This window comes from Taudactylus pleione, unplaced genomic scaffold, assembly GCF_031769625.1.
Source record: "Taudactylus pleione unplaced genomic scaffold, aTauple2 ptg000760l, whole genome shotgun sequence".
In the NCBI taxonomy this organism is placed as follows: Eukaryota; Metazoa; Chordata; class Amphibia; order Anura; family Myobatrachidae; genus Taudactylus; species Taudactylus pleione.
The window spans coordinates 2,698,416-2,715,000 of NW_028285162.1; the positions used below are offsets into that span (position 1 = coordinate 2,698,416).

At 45.6% G+C, this 16,585-nt stretch overlaps 1 protein-coding gene across 3 annotated transcripts in view; it reads left to right on the forward strand.

The window, feature by feature from the left end:
• Positions 1-327: 327 nt before the first annotated feature.
• ERMARD (ER membrane associated RNA degradation) overlaps positions 328-16,585 on the forward strand; it is a 155,853-nt gene continuing 139,595 nt past the window's right edge. For 2 of the 3 annotated variants that reach the window (XM_088457402.1, XM_088457403.1), the window contains exons 1-4: positions 328-412; positions 5,325-5,493; positions 10,480-10,619; positions 16,016-16,117. In XM_088457402.1, coding sequence (XP_088313528.1) covers positions 410-412; positions 5,325-5,493; positions 10,480-10,619; positions 16,016-16,117 — 414 coding nt within the window. In that variant the 5' untranslated portion in view covers positions 328-409. Of the gene's footprint in view, positions 413-5,324; positions 5,494-10,479; positions 10,620-16,015; positions 16,118-16,585 lie in introns of those variants that run through there. The other variant, XM_088457404.1, reaches the window with a different exon arrangement.

A 16,585-nucleotide genomic window follows, 5' to 3' on the forward strand; every position in this document is an offset into this window, starting at 1 on the left:
CTTCTTGTGCATGGAACTACAGCCCAGATGTGAGGGAAGGAGAGGATGGTATGTCGGATATTACAAACAGCAAGCAGTAGCACCAGTACTTATGTGCTGTCACATGAAAATAAAGACTAAAATCACTACATTGAACATTATAATATTAATATATATATATATATATATATATAATATTTTATTTATATACATATAATATTCCTAAAACGTGTCTTCTTCTCTCAGCTCAGTCTGGTCTCCTGTGCAGCTGTAGCTGCAGCAACGATTTTTTTTTTCCCCAAAACTTTATTGACATCCGACCAAAGTGACAGAGAGAGAGAGAGAATCCACTTCCTGCTTTTTCACACAAGAAGCAGATAATACTAGCAGCAGCTGGAGGTGAAGAAGTCAGTGCTGGGGAAGACAGCTGATGGTAAGTGACATCTCAACTTAGTAATAGTTGCTTATGGTGACGCCGATGTTCTAGCCTTCTGTTAGCACTTGCAGGCTGAAGAAAGATAATCCCTTTTGTACAGAAGTGATATTTACAGGGAATTTCAGTCTTTTATGTTTTGACCTGTAGATGGGATTTGAGTATATGGCACACCCCTATTTGTGCTATCATACATAGGTGCCGGGGGAGGGGGGCAGTGGTGTAAGTTGATCCCAGTCGCCTGGAGGTAAGTTAGAGTTGCCCCCCAAAAAAGGAAAACAATTATGGTCTGAATCGGGCACATACGCTCATATACAGTTCTGCCTGATATGTACATTTTGTTCCAGGGCGCCAGGTACGCTATGTGACAATGGGGGAGATGTATAAAGCCCAGAAGCGGTTTCAGCGCACGTTATGTGTCCTGATACCTTTTCTCCCGATGTATGATCGGGGGTCTGGGTGGTAAATGACAGGGGCGCTATGCAAGATAGCAGCGCCGATAGCCTGGGCCATGTACGAACAGTTATATCGCCTGACCATTCGGCCCGCTGTAGCTGTCGTTATTGACAGCTACAGCCTGGCGCTAGCCTATCCCCACAGCAGGGACAGTGCTCTCCCTGCTGTGGTGGCTGCTGGCTCCAGGCTGCATGCAGGGATCTCGTGATACTTGCAAGATCCCGCGCATGCTCAGTGGAGCTGGCCGGGACAGAGACAAAGCGTCAGCACTAGGCTGACGTGCTGTGGTCTCTAGCGGGTAGCGCCGGAGGGGGAGTTAACGCTCCCCCTCTCCGGCAGATGAGCTGTTTATACATCTCATCGGTAGTGCTTCCTGCTTCACCTTGGTAAAGAGGGGAAGCGTTACAGCGGCATGTTAAGTGCCAATGACTGGTGGGTCAGAGTCAGACAGACCCACCAAATTTCAATCAACTCTGCAGCAGCATATGCTGGTGAGCCACTGTGTTGTGATGCAGAATCCGCGATTACTAGCAGGTGTCTCTCTCTAATGGTGGTCCCTTGGATAGGATATTAGACAGATGTCTCGGGTCCCAGTTCATTGTCTACCAGCAGAGGCGGGTACAGCGTCACTTGCTGCAGCTCTGGGTGAGGGTTATCTGACGGAAGCCTTCCTATCCAGGTGTTAGCGGGGCTCCGAGGACCACATAAGTGCTGCTGTACATGCTATAGATGGAGGAGCCCCTTCTGGGTTTGGCGCCTCCATTGTCTCTGGGACTTATGCCCCTGGTGGGGGGTTTGGGGCAAGGGGGCGGCTCATCTCCTTCCCAGACATTTGAAAGGCGCAGTGGCTGTAATGTGTGGTCTTTAAGTTAAAAGATCACACATAACACCTCCACCACCGTGCAGTGAAGCCTAAACAGCACAGCCCTTGACCATCCGCGGCCACCTCTCCAGCTTCTGCCTACTTATGCTCCTGCTGCCTAGCAACATGTGAGTAGGAGGGAGGGGAAGGGGTTGGTGGGGAATTAAATTATAAAATCCCCCCCAACTTAAAAACTTTCCGATGCCCCGGCTCACTTATATGGGAGTCTGTTAGTTAGATGAATGCAGCAGATTAGTTTTGGTTATGTGTATGGCAGACTGACATGGAGAGTATACTACAAAATATGCTATCATGGTACTGGAACAACAGGGGGGTTGTTTTGCAAGAGAGCAGAACAGGAAGAGAAGAACCTCTTTTTGGGGGCACTCTTTCTTGTTAAAATATAACTTTTATTTAGCTTTTTATTAAAAAGAAATGTATATATTATATCCACAGTAGTGTTCTCCCTAATAGGGTGGACTAGTTACTATTTTATCCTCCCTAATTTATATTTATAATATTCAAAAATAAGAACATTTTAAAATTGGCTTCAGTATTTGTGCCTCAGGCGAAAATATTTCTATCTATATACTCATGTCTGGGATCTGAAAAATACAGATCAATTATTTTGAACTAAAATGTCCACCTACTTCTACTGAACAAGCCACTGCTACAACTATCTGACAAACTGTATTCATGGGAACCATAATTATCATAAATATTACATAAATAATTGTACAATATTATGAGATTTATGCAGTCTAGATAGCGTTACACCTATTTGACGGAATGTTTATATATTTAAGATGAAGTACAGATAAATGATATGCCTGACAGGTTGCACAAGATGATATTAGATTTACTTAACATGATGATAAATGCACTCAATATTCAGATGATGTATTACTATATTATTTTTGATATGGCATACTATACATGGGTATAATTATCATAGCATTGCTCATCTGATGCCTAGTATAACATGTGCACAGAATACCTGGTGATTTTAGCCAGGATCAAATGCATGAAATGTGCAAGATATAAATCACATTCATTTTTAGAAACTCCCACTACTATCACAATACTGGATGCAGGGCCGTAATTAGGGTAGTGCGACCTGTGCCATGGCATAGGGCACCGCAGGGCAGGGGGCGCTGTTTGGGCCTGTCAATTTTCCTGTTTATTATACTTCTCACTTGTAGCTTCCTCTTCTTTTGTCCCCAGCATCTCCTGGCTGCCCTTCCCTGTTCCTTCCCCATGGCCCTTTTTCAGGTGCACTATCTTATGTCCCTATTTAAAAAATAGGGGGAGGAGATCTAAAGCTTTTGTCTCTAATCATAGACACTATATATGAACACTACCAAAATCTGATACAAAGGGCATACAGTTAGTGACATCGGGCACACAAATCTGGAATTGCCAGTGAATATGAATATATCCTCTTGATTGGCCAGAATATATGCCGGTCTTGTTTTTGGACACCCTGATAAAATATAGCCAAGAGAGCGCTTTTGTTGGCCATATAATGTGTCATTTCATGCTGATTAGCTACACTCCAGCTCTTATACTAAACCACTGACAACAGCTAGGCTATGATCATAGACATTGTGCAATAATTACTATCTGGGAGATACACACTTCCAGTATAATGCAGCTATTATGATTGTATAGCACACAGAACACACAACAAATGGTAACTGCAGTGCTGTTGTGTTGACTGTGCAATACATGCTCTCTATTTAATGCCATATTTCTGATTGTGCTGTACATGTTTTTCTATCCTGCAATACACTTCCCACAAGATGCTGGGTTTTCTGTACAATATTTAAAAACACTGCTGATGTTATAGTGACTGTGCAGTACATGTTTATTATCTTGCAGTTTTCAATTTTCTTATATTTTAATATTATAAATATCAATTAGGGAGGATAAAAATTTAATGAGTCCACCCTATTAGGGAGAACACTACTGTGGATATAATTAATATATACATATCTTTTAATAAAAATCTAAAGTTATATTTTAACAAGAAAGAGTGCCCCCTAAAAGAGGTTTTTCTCTTCCTGTTCTGCTTTCTTGCTCCCCATGTTAATTAAGATATGTAACCCTGGGGAGCACCACCAACCTATGGTATTCAAGGTGATCTACAAATAATACTACATACTGTTGGTTTATATGTGCTTTATTAAAAAAAAAATTTTAATAACATATTTCCAGTTTTGGGTCACAACCCGTCTTTCTCTCATGGTACTGGAAAAGTATTATTATTATCATCCTTTATTTATATGGTGCTACAAGGGTTCTGCAGCACCTTACAAAGTACATAAACAAATGAGTACGCAAGAAAGTGGTTATTAACAGTTCAAAACAATGCATGACAAGGTTTATAAACTTAAATAAGCAGCAGGGTGCAGGCAACCAAGAGGGCATTCAATTAAGTGCGAGAATTGCAAAAATCCCACACCTGCAGGATTTTTGCTATTCAATGAGGTGCAGGATTTTTTACTTTTTGAGTGGCGGTAGTTTTTTTTTTTTCTTTTTTTTTCTATTCTCGCACCTCCAGAGCATGACTAATTTTACCTAAAATCCATACCTTTAGGAAAAATGGTCGGGAATTGCTCTGGAACCCCTGCGGCACCCCTCCTAATGACTAATTAAGCAATTGGAAGTTTCCAATTAGCTTCATTAGTCAGTAATTACTCACCTTCCAAAGGTGTCTTCTTCCTCCAGCATTAGGGCTCTGGCCCTGATTCAGAGGCGCTCGCTCTGAATCAGGATGGGCCGTTGTCTTTGTTTTTTTACACCGGCATCCAGGCAGCTCGCTAAGCTGTGGGTGACCACCCACAGCTTTAGCGGGCGGCCTGGCGATGGTTGCGACCATCGGGCTTGCGACGAGACCCTTGTACCCCTATATACCAAGCATTGGTTGGCCCCAATGGTTTACACCATTTTTAAATGGCTCCGATTTATGCACGTGGAGGCATTCTCGCAGGACAGGGATCTTAAGGCCCCCATACACGGTGCAATTCCAAGTTGGTAAGAAGTGTTGTACGATTGCCCTTGAAATTCTTCCCTTGAAATTTTTTTCATAAGATGTGGTCAAGTGGTGTATGATTGATCGTTACGATCATAGGATAAGATGCATAGAAGTATATCACATTGTACTCAAAAGATCGTAGATCTCTCTGCAAAACCATCTGATATGCGATCCAACTAGAGGACGTCGGGGACGCGCATCGGTGTTGCAGAACACACAAAAAACACCTATTTTCATAAGATTGGTCTGTACAACCTGTTGAAACTGTCCATATCAGGTAAAAAATCGTACCGTGTATGGGCACCTTTACTGTCTCTCTCCTGCAGACGCCATCCGGCATGGGAATGTGACACTAGATTAATCTGGAGGAGTCTTTCACAAACGTAAAAGACTTCTCCAATATGCCGTGAATGTAAATCGCAGGGACAGCAGTTATCGCTGCTGCTAATTTATTATTCCAAGGTGACTTTTTTTTAAATTGTCCTTTTTCCCGGCTTCAGTATTTTGCATTATTGGATTTACATATTTATTTTTAATGACTTTTCTTGTTTTCTCAGATGCCGGAATCTGTTCCTCTTACCACATGTCTGTCTCCAACAGTGTATAAGATGGTGTGTGAGCTTGGATTTGAAGCCCATGACAGCGTGGAGATATCAGACATCTTAGACAGCGACAATCGGGTGTGCTGGCACATGATCTGTGGGAAAGTATCTCACCTGTGCACAGGTCAGTGTTATCACTGTGTGATGTACTTTGAGGAACAAAATATTTTATGTGGGGTCTGATTTGGGGAGAAAGTAAGTTTATTTATGCAGCATTAAAAATGCACTTTTTCACATTACTCATATGCAAATCAAAAGCATATGAATTAAGAGTTACACTTAATGCACTGCACATTAAGTCCACCAATCGCCCACTATAGGACTTGTGGCGGGTAAGTTCAGTCGACCAATGAGAGACTGAGGTGTTGCAAACAAGTAAGCTTTTTATTCCAGAGTTGAAAAGACATAGCCAGTGTAATGGCTTCTTGCATAAGGCAACACAGTTCAGGAACAATAAATCCGCTTACATGAGACAGCAGTTCAAATGAACAGAATATTCACAGCAGTCATGGTTCAGATTGTCCAGCATAGAGAGAGCTGCTGAAGGTGCAACCTCTCTCTCACATTTTCACTGACTAATACCTCTTTTACACCAGAGCTAAAACTCGGGTTATTCAGGGTTAACCCGGGTAGCTCCTCAGTGTAAAAGGGGACAGGGTTGGATTCCCGGGTGGAGTCACCCGTCAATCCAACCCAGGTAACTTGCAGGGTTTAACACAGGAATGACCCGTGAAACCCTGCAATGTAAACTGCGCGATCCGGGTCACGATTACCTGGAGCGCGCCGCATGCCGGCTTCGGTGTGAGTGGCATTGACTCGGGAATATCCTGGATCGGCGCGGGCTAAATTTCAGGTCTGATCCGGTTTGGAACCCTTTTCCACCCTCTGGGTCAGACCCGTAATTTAGTTATTAAAGCGGGATAACTCAACTTACCAGGTTTTTATACCTTAGCTTGTCTTAATTAAGGTAAGGGTGTGGTTCGTCCCTGGCTACAGGAGCTAAACCTTTCCTCAGAATGTGGGAGAGACCCACTCTGTCACAGGACTACATGTACATTTTAAGGGGCATATTCAATTGGGGACGAGAATAGCAAAAATCCTGCAGCCGCTGGGTTTTCCTGCAGGTGCGGGATTTTTGCTATTCAGTTAGGAGCTGGGTTTTGATTTTTTTTAGGGGGGGGGGGTGTTTTTTGCGCACCTCCAGAGCATGACCAATTTTTCCTAAAATCCACAATTTTAGGAAAAATGGTCGGGTGAATGCTCTGGGACCCGGCGGCACCCCTCCGAATGACTAATTAAGCAATTGGAAATTTCCAATTCACTTAATTTGTCAGTAATACTCGCCTTCCGAAGAGCTGTCTTCTCCCTCCAGCGTCGGGACCCGGTCTCCTGCAGCAGCGGTGAGTATGTCAGGGTGTGTGTGTATGTCCAGTGTAAGTATACACCCCCACCCGTAATGGGTGCTGGGAGAACTACATCTCCCAGCAGCCCTTGTGCTTCCCAGAAGCCCCGGGACTCCCAGCAGCCCGCTCCCCAGAGAGAAGATGGAGGGGAGGCCACCGGGATCCACAGAGACCCCCAGGCAGGTAAGTTATTATTTATTTTTTTAAATTTTTTTACACGGCATGGGGTTTTCAGCTCTGTAAACCCTGCAACTACTTTTTTGTAATTGGATACTGCGGGTCTCAGGAGTAATTGGGCGTGAGGCTTTTTTCCTCGCTAGACCTCGCACCCAATCGAATATGCCCCGAAGTTTAGCACCCTTTGAGGTGCTGTCTTATTAGAGTAGGACATATTCAAGCTTTTCATAACTTTTGCTTTTACACTAAGGGCTTTTGTAAACATATGGTTGATCAGTGATCGCCCATCACTTATAAAGAAAAAAGAAAAAAAAAAAAAGAGATTTCCAACCTCAAGCTCTATTTGTAGCTTGTATGTGCTTGGTGCTTTCCACAAAAAAGTTTATTTTTATTTTTTTTTACTGCATTGTACTTATGTTTTGTTATTTGGTCTATACAAAAAAATAATAGATTGGGGTCCTACTCCACAGTTTCTTCACAATCCATTCACAATTTATACTCTTGAGCTCCCCATATGCCATGAGACCACCCCACATTCCCTACACATACTGTACACTATGAAAAGTCACAGGTGGCAGTTGGGGTACAGCTGGGGCTTGAGGCAGGGAGAAGTTGGGGTAGAGGGGGAGTAAGGGCATGCATTCCTGGGGGTAGGAAGGGGGTAAGTGCAGACAGCAGTTGGTACAATGCTGGGGGTCAAGGTGGGGGGCTAGGGCAGGGAATACTGGGGGTAAGGGTAGATAGCAGCTGGGGCAGTACTGGTGGGCAAGGAGGGAGTAAGGGGCAGGCAGTACTGGGGTAGAGAGGGGGTAAGAGCAGATAGCAGCTAGGACTGTACTGGGGGACAAGGTGGGGGTTAGGGGCAGGCAATACTGGGGGCAGTGCTGGGGGTAGGGAGTGGTCAGGATAGTAGCTGGTTCAGTACTGTGGTAGCGAGGGGCTATGGGTAGATAGTTGGGATGTGCAGGCTTGGATAGGTTCGAGTTTGCACGCCGAGTTCGGGTTTTTCCCTCCAAAAAACGGGACTCAGAGAGAGGCAAAACGTCATCTTGCATGGACAAACCTCATCATTCCTGGACAAAAGTCCAGGAATGATGATGTTTGTCCATGCAAGATGCTTGCCTCGCAATCCCGACACTTGTCAGAATGCCGGCGCCGGCAACCAAACTGCCGGAATCAGGGCCGGAGTAAGGTCTGTGGGGGCCCCTGGGCAACAAACATGTGGGGCCCCTATTAAATGTGACAAACTGGGGGTATGTGCAATGGGGACCTTATGCAGAGCCCCCAGTAGTGTCAGTGCCCACAGTGGTAGTGCCCCGTATGCAGTGCACCCAGTAGTAGTGCCCCTTATGCAGTGCCCCCTATGCAATACTCCCATTAGTAGTGCCCCCTGTAGTAATGCCCCCTGTATAAATGCCCCCAGTAGGGCCCTGTAGTTGTGCCCCAAATAGTAATGCCCCCCAGTAGTAATTGGGCATGTGCCCAATTGTAATGTCCTAGTAGTAATGCCCCCTGTATAAATCCCCCAGTAGAAATACCCATGCAGTTGTGCCCCAAACAGTAATGCCCCCAGTAGTCATTCCCCCTTTAGTAGAGCCCTCTGTAGAAATGCCCCCAGTAGTAATGCCCCTCTATTAGTGTCTCCAATACTAATGCTCCCTCTCTAGTAGAGCCCCCAATAGAAATGCCCCCTGATAAATGCCCCCAGCAGTAATGCTTCCCCCCCCGAGTAATGTTCCCAGTAGTAATTCCCCCCCCAGTAATGCCCCCAGTAGTAATGCCTCCCCCCTCCCCAAGTAATGCCCCAGTAGTAATGCTCCCCCCTGAATAATGCCCCCAGTAGTAATGACTCCCCCCTCCCCGAGTAATGCCCCAGTAGTAATGCTCCCCCCTGAATAATGCCCCCAGTAGTAATGCCTCCCCCCTCCCCGAGTAATGCCCCAGGTGTAATGTGTAATGCTTCCCCCGAGTAATGTCCCCTTTAGTAATGCCCCCCGCCAGTAATGCCCCCAGTAGGCCGCTTGCACTAATAAAAAAAATAAAAATAAAGCTCATACTTACCTTAACCTTGGCCCCGCGTCCACTGCAGTCCGCTCGGCTGCTCCTCCACACTATGGCATGATGTCTCTGCCATAGTGCTCTGTGTGAGCCGGAAGCTGGAGCTCATGTGAGCTCAAGCCTCCGACTCCGGCTGCCGCTGCGGGGAGGGAGCTGGGCGCCCGCTGTTTACAGCGGGCGCCTGGTAATAGGAGCCTCCCTGCGGCGCCGGGGTTAGGTTGGCCGGAGGAGGCGGAACTGGTTTCGCCTCCTCCGGTCCACTTTAACCCCGATGGGTGTGGGGGCCCTTAACGTGTGGGGGCCCAGGGACGATCGCCCCTGTCGCCCCCCGTTAATCCGGCCCTGGCCGGAATCCCAAAGGTAAGTAGCAGGGTTAGGGGGAGGGTTAGGGTAAGGCACTATGGGGAGGGTTTGGTTTAAGCACTGGGGGGAAGTTAAGTGTAGGCACCAAGAAGGGAGGGTTAGGGTAGGGAGAGGGGGTGTGTTAGGATACCGACTGACAAGTGTCTGTATCCTAACCCTGTCGGCATCGGGATTTTGAATGCTGGGATCCTGAACACCAGCATCTCATGCCCATCCCATCATTTGGTACCCCTGCCATGGGAGGCAATCGGGAAGCCGACTGCCTAAATACCGGCAGCCGGCTTCCCGACTGTCTTATCCCGGCAAGGGTGAAATGCCGGGCGTCTAGATGCAGACGCCCGCATTTCCCCGACGCCGGGAGACCAGCGCCCGGCATCACGATCGTAGTGATGCCGGGTGCCGCGAGCGGACAGCCGAGGGGGGGAGGGTTAGGTTTAGGGCTCCTGGGGGGGACTTAGGGTTAGGCTAGGGGAAGGGAGGGTTAGGGTTAGGCTAGGGGAAGGGAGGGTTAGGGTTAGGCACCCCCGGGGGGGACTTAGGGTTAGGCACCCCCCCGGGGGACTTAGGGTTAGGCAGCGGGGAAGGGGGTGGTTAGGGTTAGGCACTTGGGGGGAAGTTAGGGTTAGGCACCCCTAAGGAGGGTTAGGGTTAGGGGGGTTAGGTTAGGTTAGTGGATACTTACCTATCCACGATCGGGATTTCCAGCGCTGTCGGGCTTCCGCTGCGTTGCACACTGCTCCTGTCGGGCTGCCGGTGACGGGAATCGAACCGCCGGCCATGCGGCTGGCGGTATTTCATACCAATTCCCCTGCCATAATGGGAATTATCTCCAACCTGGTCAGCACATGGCTGAAGGCCCTAGGGGGAAAGCAGCCCACATAAGAAGCACCTTGCATGCACCGCTGCATTTCACTGAGGCTCTTGATTTCATTCTATACTATAGAATTTTTATAACATTTTACCATGTATTTACAGCAAGTAATCATAATACAGTACCTGTTTTCCTATATATGAATTGGACAATCATAATGAAATCTAGTCAACCCTCACAATTATTTTAACAGACTTTTGTTCATGAATAACATTGGATATTTGTATGATCCGACCAGGTCAAAGATTGGATTATGCTGAAAGTGTCAGGCAGCTGGGACCACTGTGTGATGCAATTCATACACATCTAATGTCTTTGCCTAATGAGAAGTATGAGGAAGCATTTCAAGATTGTTTTCAGTGGACTAACAATTGTGAGGTAAGAGGGAGTTCTTTTAATATTCTTCTGGCACAAGTAACAAAAGATTTGTAATGATTTCTGTCTCCTAATTTGTGTGAACTTCTGTATCTCATCCAGTAAGAGGTATCCAGACAACATTCTGAAGCCCAGCCAATTTACCGGGTTGTTTAGTTCCTGCCATCTGAAGCACAAATCGAGACTAGAAAAATGGTGTTTGGAGACTAGAGTTCTTATTTACTAAAGCTCTAGACTCCCATATGTCTAGAGCAGAGGTTCTCAAACTCTGTCCTTAGGACCCCACACAGGTAACTTTTTCCAGGTAACCCAGCAAGTGCACAGGTGTAGTCATTACTCACTGACACATTTTAAAATATCCACAGGTGGAGCTAATTATTTCACTTATGATTCTGTGAGGAGATATGGGAAACATGCACTGTTTGGGGTCCTGAGGACCGAGTTTGAGAACCTGTGGTCTAGAGCTTTAGTATATGAAAGATGACATGTACTTGGGCAGTTGAGTGTATTGTTTCAGGATAATAATATGATGGCTAATTGAAGAGATTGGAAGAGAAAATTTTAATATTCTAATCCAAATAGTGTTGAAATAGTTTGGTATAAACACAGGCTAGCTAGTCTTTACATTTACAGTTTAGATTAATAGGAGACCAGATTGAAACTGGACAATCAAGGTTGGTATTGTTCTCTCTTTTTATGAATTGATGTGACCTGTGCATCTTTGAAGGAAGACGGAAAAACGCTAGAAGGTAACTTCACAAAGCCGCTTTTCTTCCCTTGTTTTTATTTTTAGTTTGGTTACAAACATCCATGTTTATTAACAGATACATACATATTTATCAGTCTGTGGGTTCACAAACGTCTGAAACAAATGTTGAAAATCCCCGCCTAACAAATGAGATGCCTCTGGCAGATAAGGTAGCTTAAAGCGCACAACAGATGGCCTATTTGAATGGTATGCAGTCGGGAAGCCGGCGGACCTAATCCCGACAGCCGGCTTCCCGACTGTCGTATCCCGGCAAGTGTCTAATGACAGGCGTTGAAATCCCGACGCCTGTCATTAGACCTACGCCGGGAGCCCGGCATCCCGATCAAAGGGACGCCGAGCGCGGATAGCCGCGGGGGAGGGTTAGGTTTAGGGTTCCCGGGGGGGACTTAGGGTTAGGCACCCCCCCAGGAGGTTAGGTTTAGGCTAGGGGGTTAGGATTAGGCACCCCCTTGGGGGACTTAGGTTTAGGCTAGGGGAAGGGGGGGTTGGTTTAGGCACTTAGAGGGGGGAAGGTTAGGGTTAGGCACCCCTAAGGGAGGGTTAGGGTTAGGGGGTAGAATTAGGTTAGAGAATACTTACCTTGGGCGATCGGGATTTTCTCCTCTGCAGGGATGCCGTTGTCGGGATTCCAACTGCCAGGCATGGGTCCGGCGGTAAATCATACCGATTCCATTAGAATACCAGTAACCTATTAAAAACTACCCATACCTCCTTGCAGTTCTTGTGACAATATTGCAGAGATTGACAGTCTGCTGGAACACCTCATTGTGATGTATGTAATGAGGATTGTGGTGGAGAGGCGCAAGAGGGTCTAGGAACAGCATCAGAACTGCTATTTTCTGGCCTTTGATGTTTTTAGAAGCAATCCCATGCCACTAATAGTAAGCAACCTTCTATATTACAGGCGACGTAGTAATTAAGCATGTTTTGCGTGGTTTGAAATCCGCCAATCGGGGGAAAAAAAAAAACACTTTGAAATGAGATTTAACCATGTTAGGTCTATTTACTAAGCCTTGGATGGAGATGGTGAACGGAGATAAAGTCCCAACTAAACAGCTCCTAACTGCTGTGTCACAGGCTGTGTTTGAAAAATGACAGTTCGGAGATGATTGACTGTTACTTTATCTCCATCTAAGGCTTAGTAAGTAGACCCCTAAACTACTGGATAATCCATCCTGCCGAAAGGTAAAATCGACTGTGTTTGATAAACGTATGGGGCGATATGTGATAGGGTGTAAGTTTTTAAAAAAATTTAGTGTAGAGCTATACCCGCACATTTTCAGAACTCCCCCTATATAACAGGGTGTGAGAACATGCAAACTTGCATGTTTCTCACACCCACTGCAACTCACAATGGCAAAACACGCATCCAGATGTTCTGCCAATGTGAGTATACAGCTCAGGCAATGTAACAGAGTGTGAGTGTTTGACTTGAATTTACTAAGAATCGAGTCTGGGAGAGTTTGCTTATTTTTTTTTTTTCAACTCGATTAGCTTCACCTAAACTCGGGTAATCTGAAGCTCCTGAGACTCTCAAATTTACATAGAAGGGAGTTTAGCTGAGCGTGAGTTGGCCGATGGTGAAGCAGAATGAGATTTCTCTCCCGAGTAGCAGGTTTTGCAGGAGATTTCTCCCCCGAGCAGCAGGTTTTCCAGAAGATGACTCACTCGAGATTGCAGTGTCTTCTCTCTGCAAAACTCTCCCGAGCAAGCAGCCTGCACATATATGTGTAAGCTGCTTGTGTTGAACCTGTTAATAGTGTTTTTAAAAAAATGACATAGAGTCCCCCCTTCTAAAGTTTAACCAGCCCCAGGCTTGCCAGCCTGTCCTGGTTTCTAAGATTACGGGGAACAAAATGTGTAGGGTTCCCACGTAAGTTAGAAACCAACACCAGGCTGCAGGTCCAGTCCTGATTTTAAGTATAGGGGGGAAGAAAATTGCGTAGGGTCCCCCCTATATTTAAAACCAGCACCAGACCCAAAACGGCGGGGTTGTCATGCCACAGCCCGGAGACCCTTTCACCAGGGCTCTGGGTCCAAAACATTCTCAGCCCAAGCCGGTCAGGCCAAGCCGGGGATCTCAGGGGAGGTGGGGACCCCCACAAAAATGGGTCCCCCCTCTCCCTTAACCCCAGGCTTGGTCTGAAGCCTAGGGCTCTTCCCCGCACCCCTGGAGCATTAGGAATGGAGGTAATAAAGTGGGGAAATTTAGGTAAACTATTGTATTTTACAGTGGGACTACAGGTGCCAGCATGCCTGCCCTTTGGCACTTGTGGAACTAGAAGTGCCAGCAGACGGGCGGCACCTGTTCCCCCACTGTAAAATAAATAGTTAAAGAAAGACAAAACACACACACCATGCCAAGTATAACTTTATTACATACACATACACATACCCATTCACACATACTTACCTATACCAGATGTTTCTGTCCCCTTTTCCAGTAGATTCCGTATTGACTGGCCCTGCATAAAAAATTTCATACTCTCCTATATCCTGGCGCTGGTCTCCGCAGTAATCCATGGACTTCGTAAAAACAATAAAACGATCTTACCGAGCCAAGCACTGGGTATCGGTATGTGTGGTGCCACATACTGATACCTCTCGAATGCCAGCTGACGGGACTGCACCGGCTTTGCATGTCCCGCCAGCCAATCAGCTGAACCATGGCACAAATCGCAGTGTGTAACACTTTCATACTGTAGGCAGTTTCCCTGTCCCCACTCCCCTGTGAGATTTGTGATGAATGACTGCTTGGGTTTATTTAATACATTGTCTATAGCGGTTTAGAGTGTAATGGTGGCATACAGTAACAGTTGAAGGGAAGTGGGAAAGCGTGGAGCAATGTTTAAAGTTGAGCAGAGTACTTAAAAAGTATTGAACCTAAAATGATCTCTTTATTAAAAATTGCCCCTGTGTCTTTAGGCCAGGCATCTTTACACCATGTAGCGACAGTATACGGGGGTTGATTCAGACCTGCTCGCGAGTGCTATGCGTGAGACCCGGCCAGCGATGGGCGCTCTGTCGCTACAGGTCTCGCACCAAAACGGGGCGGCTGTCGATTGTGATTGACAGCTCGCCCCGTTTTGGAGGCGGGCATGGGGGGTGGCTACACAAACGGAGGCGTTCCCGAAGGAACGCCTGCCATTTGTGGGAGACACCACTGACATCACCAGTGATGTCAGTGGTGAGTTCCTGCTCTATTTAGAGCAGGAAGCTCACTGGGGCTTGCGGGAACGAGACCCTACCACAAGGATCTCGTCGCAAGCCCCGATGGTCGCGACCATCACCTGGTCGCTCGCAAAAGCTGTGGGTGGTCACCCACAGCTTAGCGAAGGCCAAGAGGCCGGCTCCTTAAAAAGAAAAAACGCCCTGATTCAGAGCGAGCGATCTGAAAGAGCATCCGACTCTGAATCAGGGCCACAGTATGGCTGACGCTATAGGAGTACAATACAATATCTACTGTATAGCGGTTTACAGTCAAATGCAGCATAACATAGAAATGAAAGATTGCTCTGGCTTTAAGAAATGATGTGTCTTCACACCATTGCAAATATATATTCTTGTAAAACACAGGACTCGTGCACAAAATGATTTAATCCTTTTATTTAAACCTGTACTGTAGATTAAAAAAATAAATGGATAAATACCGATTTTACAAAATGATTTTTTCCCTTTCGGTGTCTCAAACCCGAAGTGCCGGCTCTGTAAGGTGCTCACCTTAGCTACTCACCCACACACGCCAGCTGTATCAACAGCCACACCTGTTTTGTATGTGATGTTAAGTATGTGACTTTACACCAGGTAAAGTGTACAATATTGTGTCAATAGCAGTTTACAGTCTAATGAAGCTGGGTGTCATAATATGGAGATGAAGGGATGAGGAAAGTGCGGAGCAATGCATAAGGTTGAGCAGAGTACTATAAAAGTATTTAACCTGAAATGATCTCTCTTTATGAAAAACTGCCCGTGCATCTTTAGGCCAGGCGTCTTTACACCATGTAGCGACAGTATACAGTACGGATGACTCAATGTGTACAATATACAGTAATGTCTATAGCGGTTTAGTCTTGACATAAAGTGATCATTTCAAGAACCTGGAGGAGTAACTGTTTACTCTGCCTGAACATGACCATCACCATTGACTGTAACAGTATTGTATTCAGTACTGGAGTTTTCATCCATGGAGCATTTGCCACCCAGCGGTTAAACTGTGTACTCCCGGCGCTATTCACATTGCGTAGAATAGAATTGAGCCCACTGAGTGAGTAATATTTGCTTTCCCTGCCTTAGGTGGAGAACTAAATGTGCTCACTGCTAAGCTATGGACCACAATGCATGTTTGAAGATGTAGTTTTGTTTACTTATTTGGTTTATGTATTTTTATATTTAAGCTTTACTCAATTGCTAAATGTGTTCCCTCCCCCGTCTCAGCAAATCCACGCTACTGTCAAAGCAAGGACATGTAAGAGGAATTCAACCCTAACTGGTTATGTAACAAGACACTGATACTAAATTGTACTATGGGGGGATATTGTACGAATCATTAGATTTGTTTATTATTAGCTCTTTAAGTTACTGTAGCTTTCTTAACATCATACAAGGGTTATATAATGTAAACATTTCTCAGTTGTTCCTTACAGCACTGGCTGTACTGAAGAGCTTGGATGGAACTCAAATCTCCTTACACTTGATGAAGATGACATCTTGCTTGGAGTTCTCTTTAGGGGATGTGAGTGTTCTTTTTTTTTTCTAATTGAAGTTTTACTTTTAATATTTAGCTTATTATGGTGTGTATCCTCTGGGTTGTATGTGTGTATGTACTATATGTATATATGTGTAGCTATGCTATGTAACACCCTGTTATTGAGCTTACACTGTATTCCTTCCTTGTATCCATGCCCATACACAACTTTATTACAGAATGGGGACTGTGGTGATTTTACAGAATAGTGTGTGTGTGTGTGTGTGTGTGTGTGTGTGTGTGTGTGTGTGTGTGTGTGTGTGTGTGTGTGTGTGTGTGTGTGTGTGTGTGTGTGTGTGTGTGTGTGTGTGTGCTATTTAGATTCCCGGAGTTGTCATCACACCAAATGGAAAAAGAACTTGCCCTTCTCGCAATTAGTTAGACTGAGACGCAATTGTAGTACCCTGGAAAAATATGATGAGCTTTGTGAAGTATACAGAACAAGGTTTTTGGAAA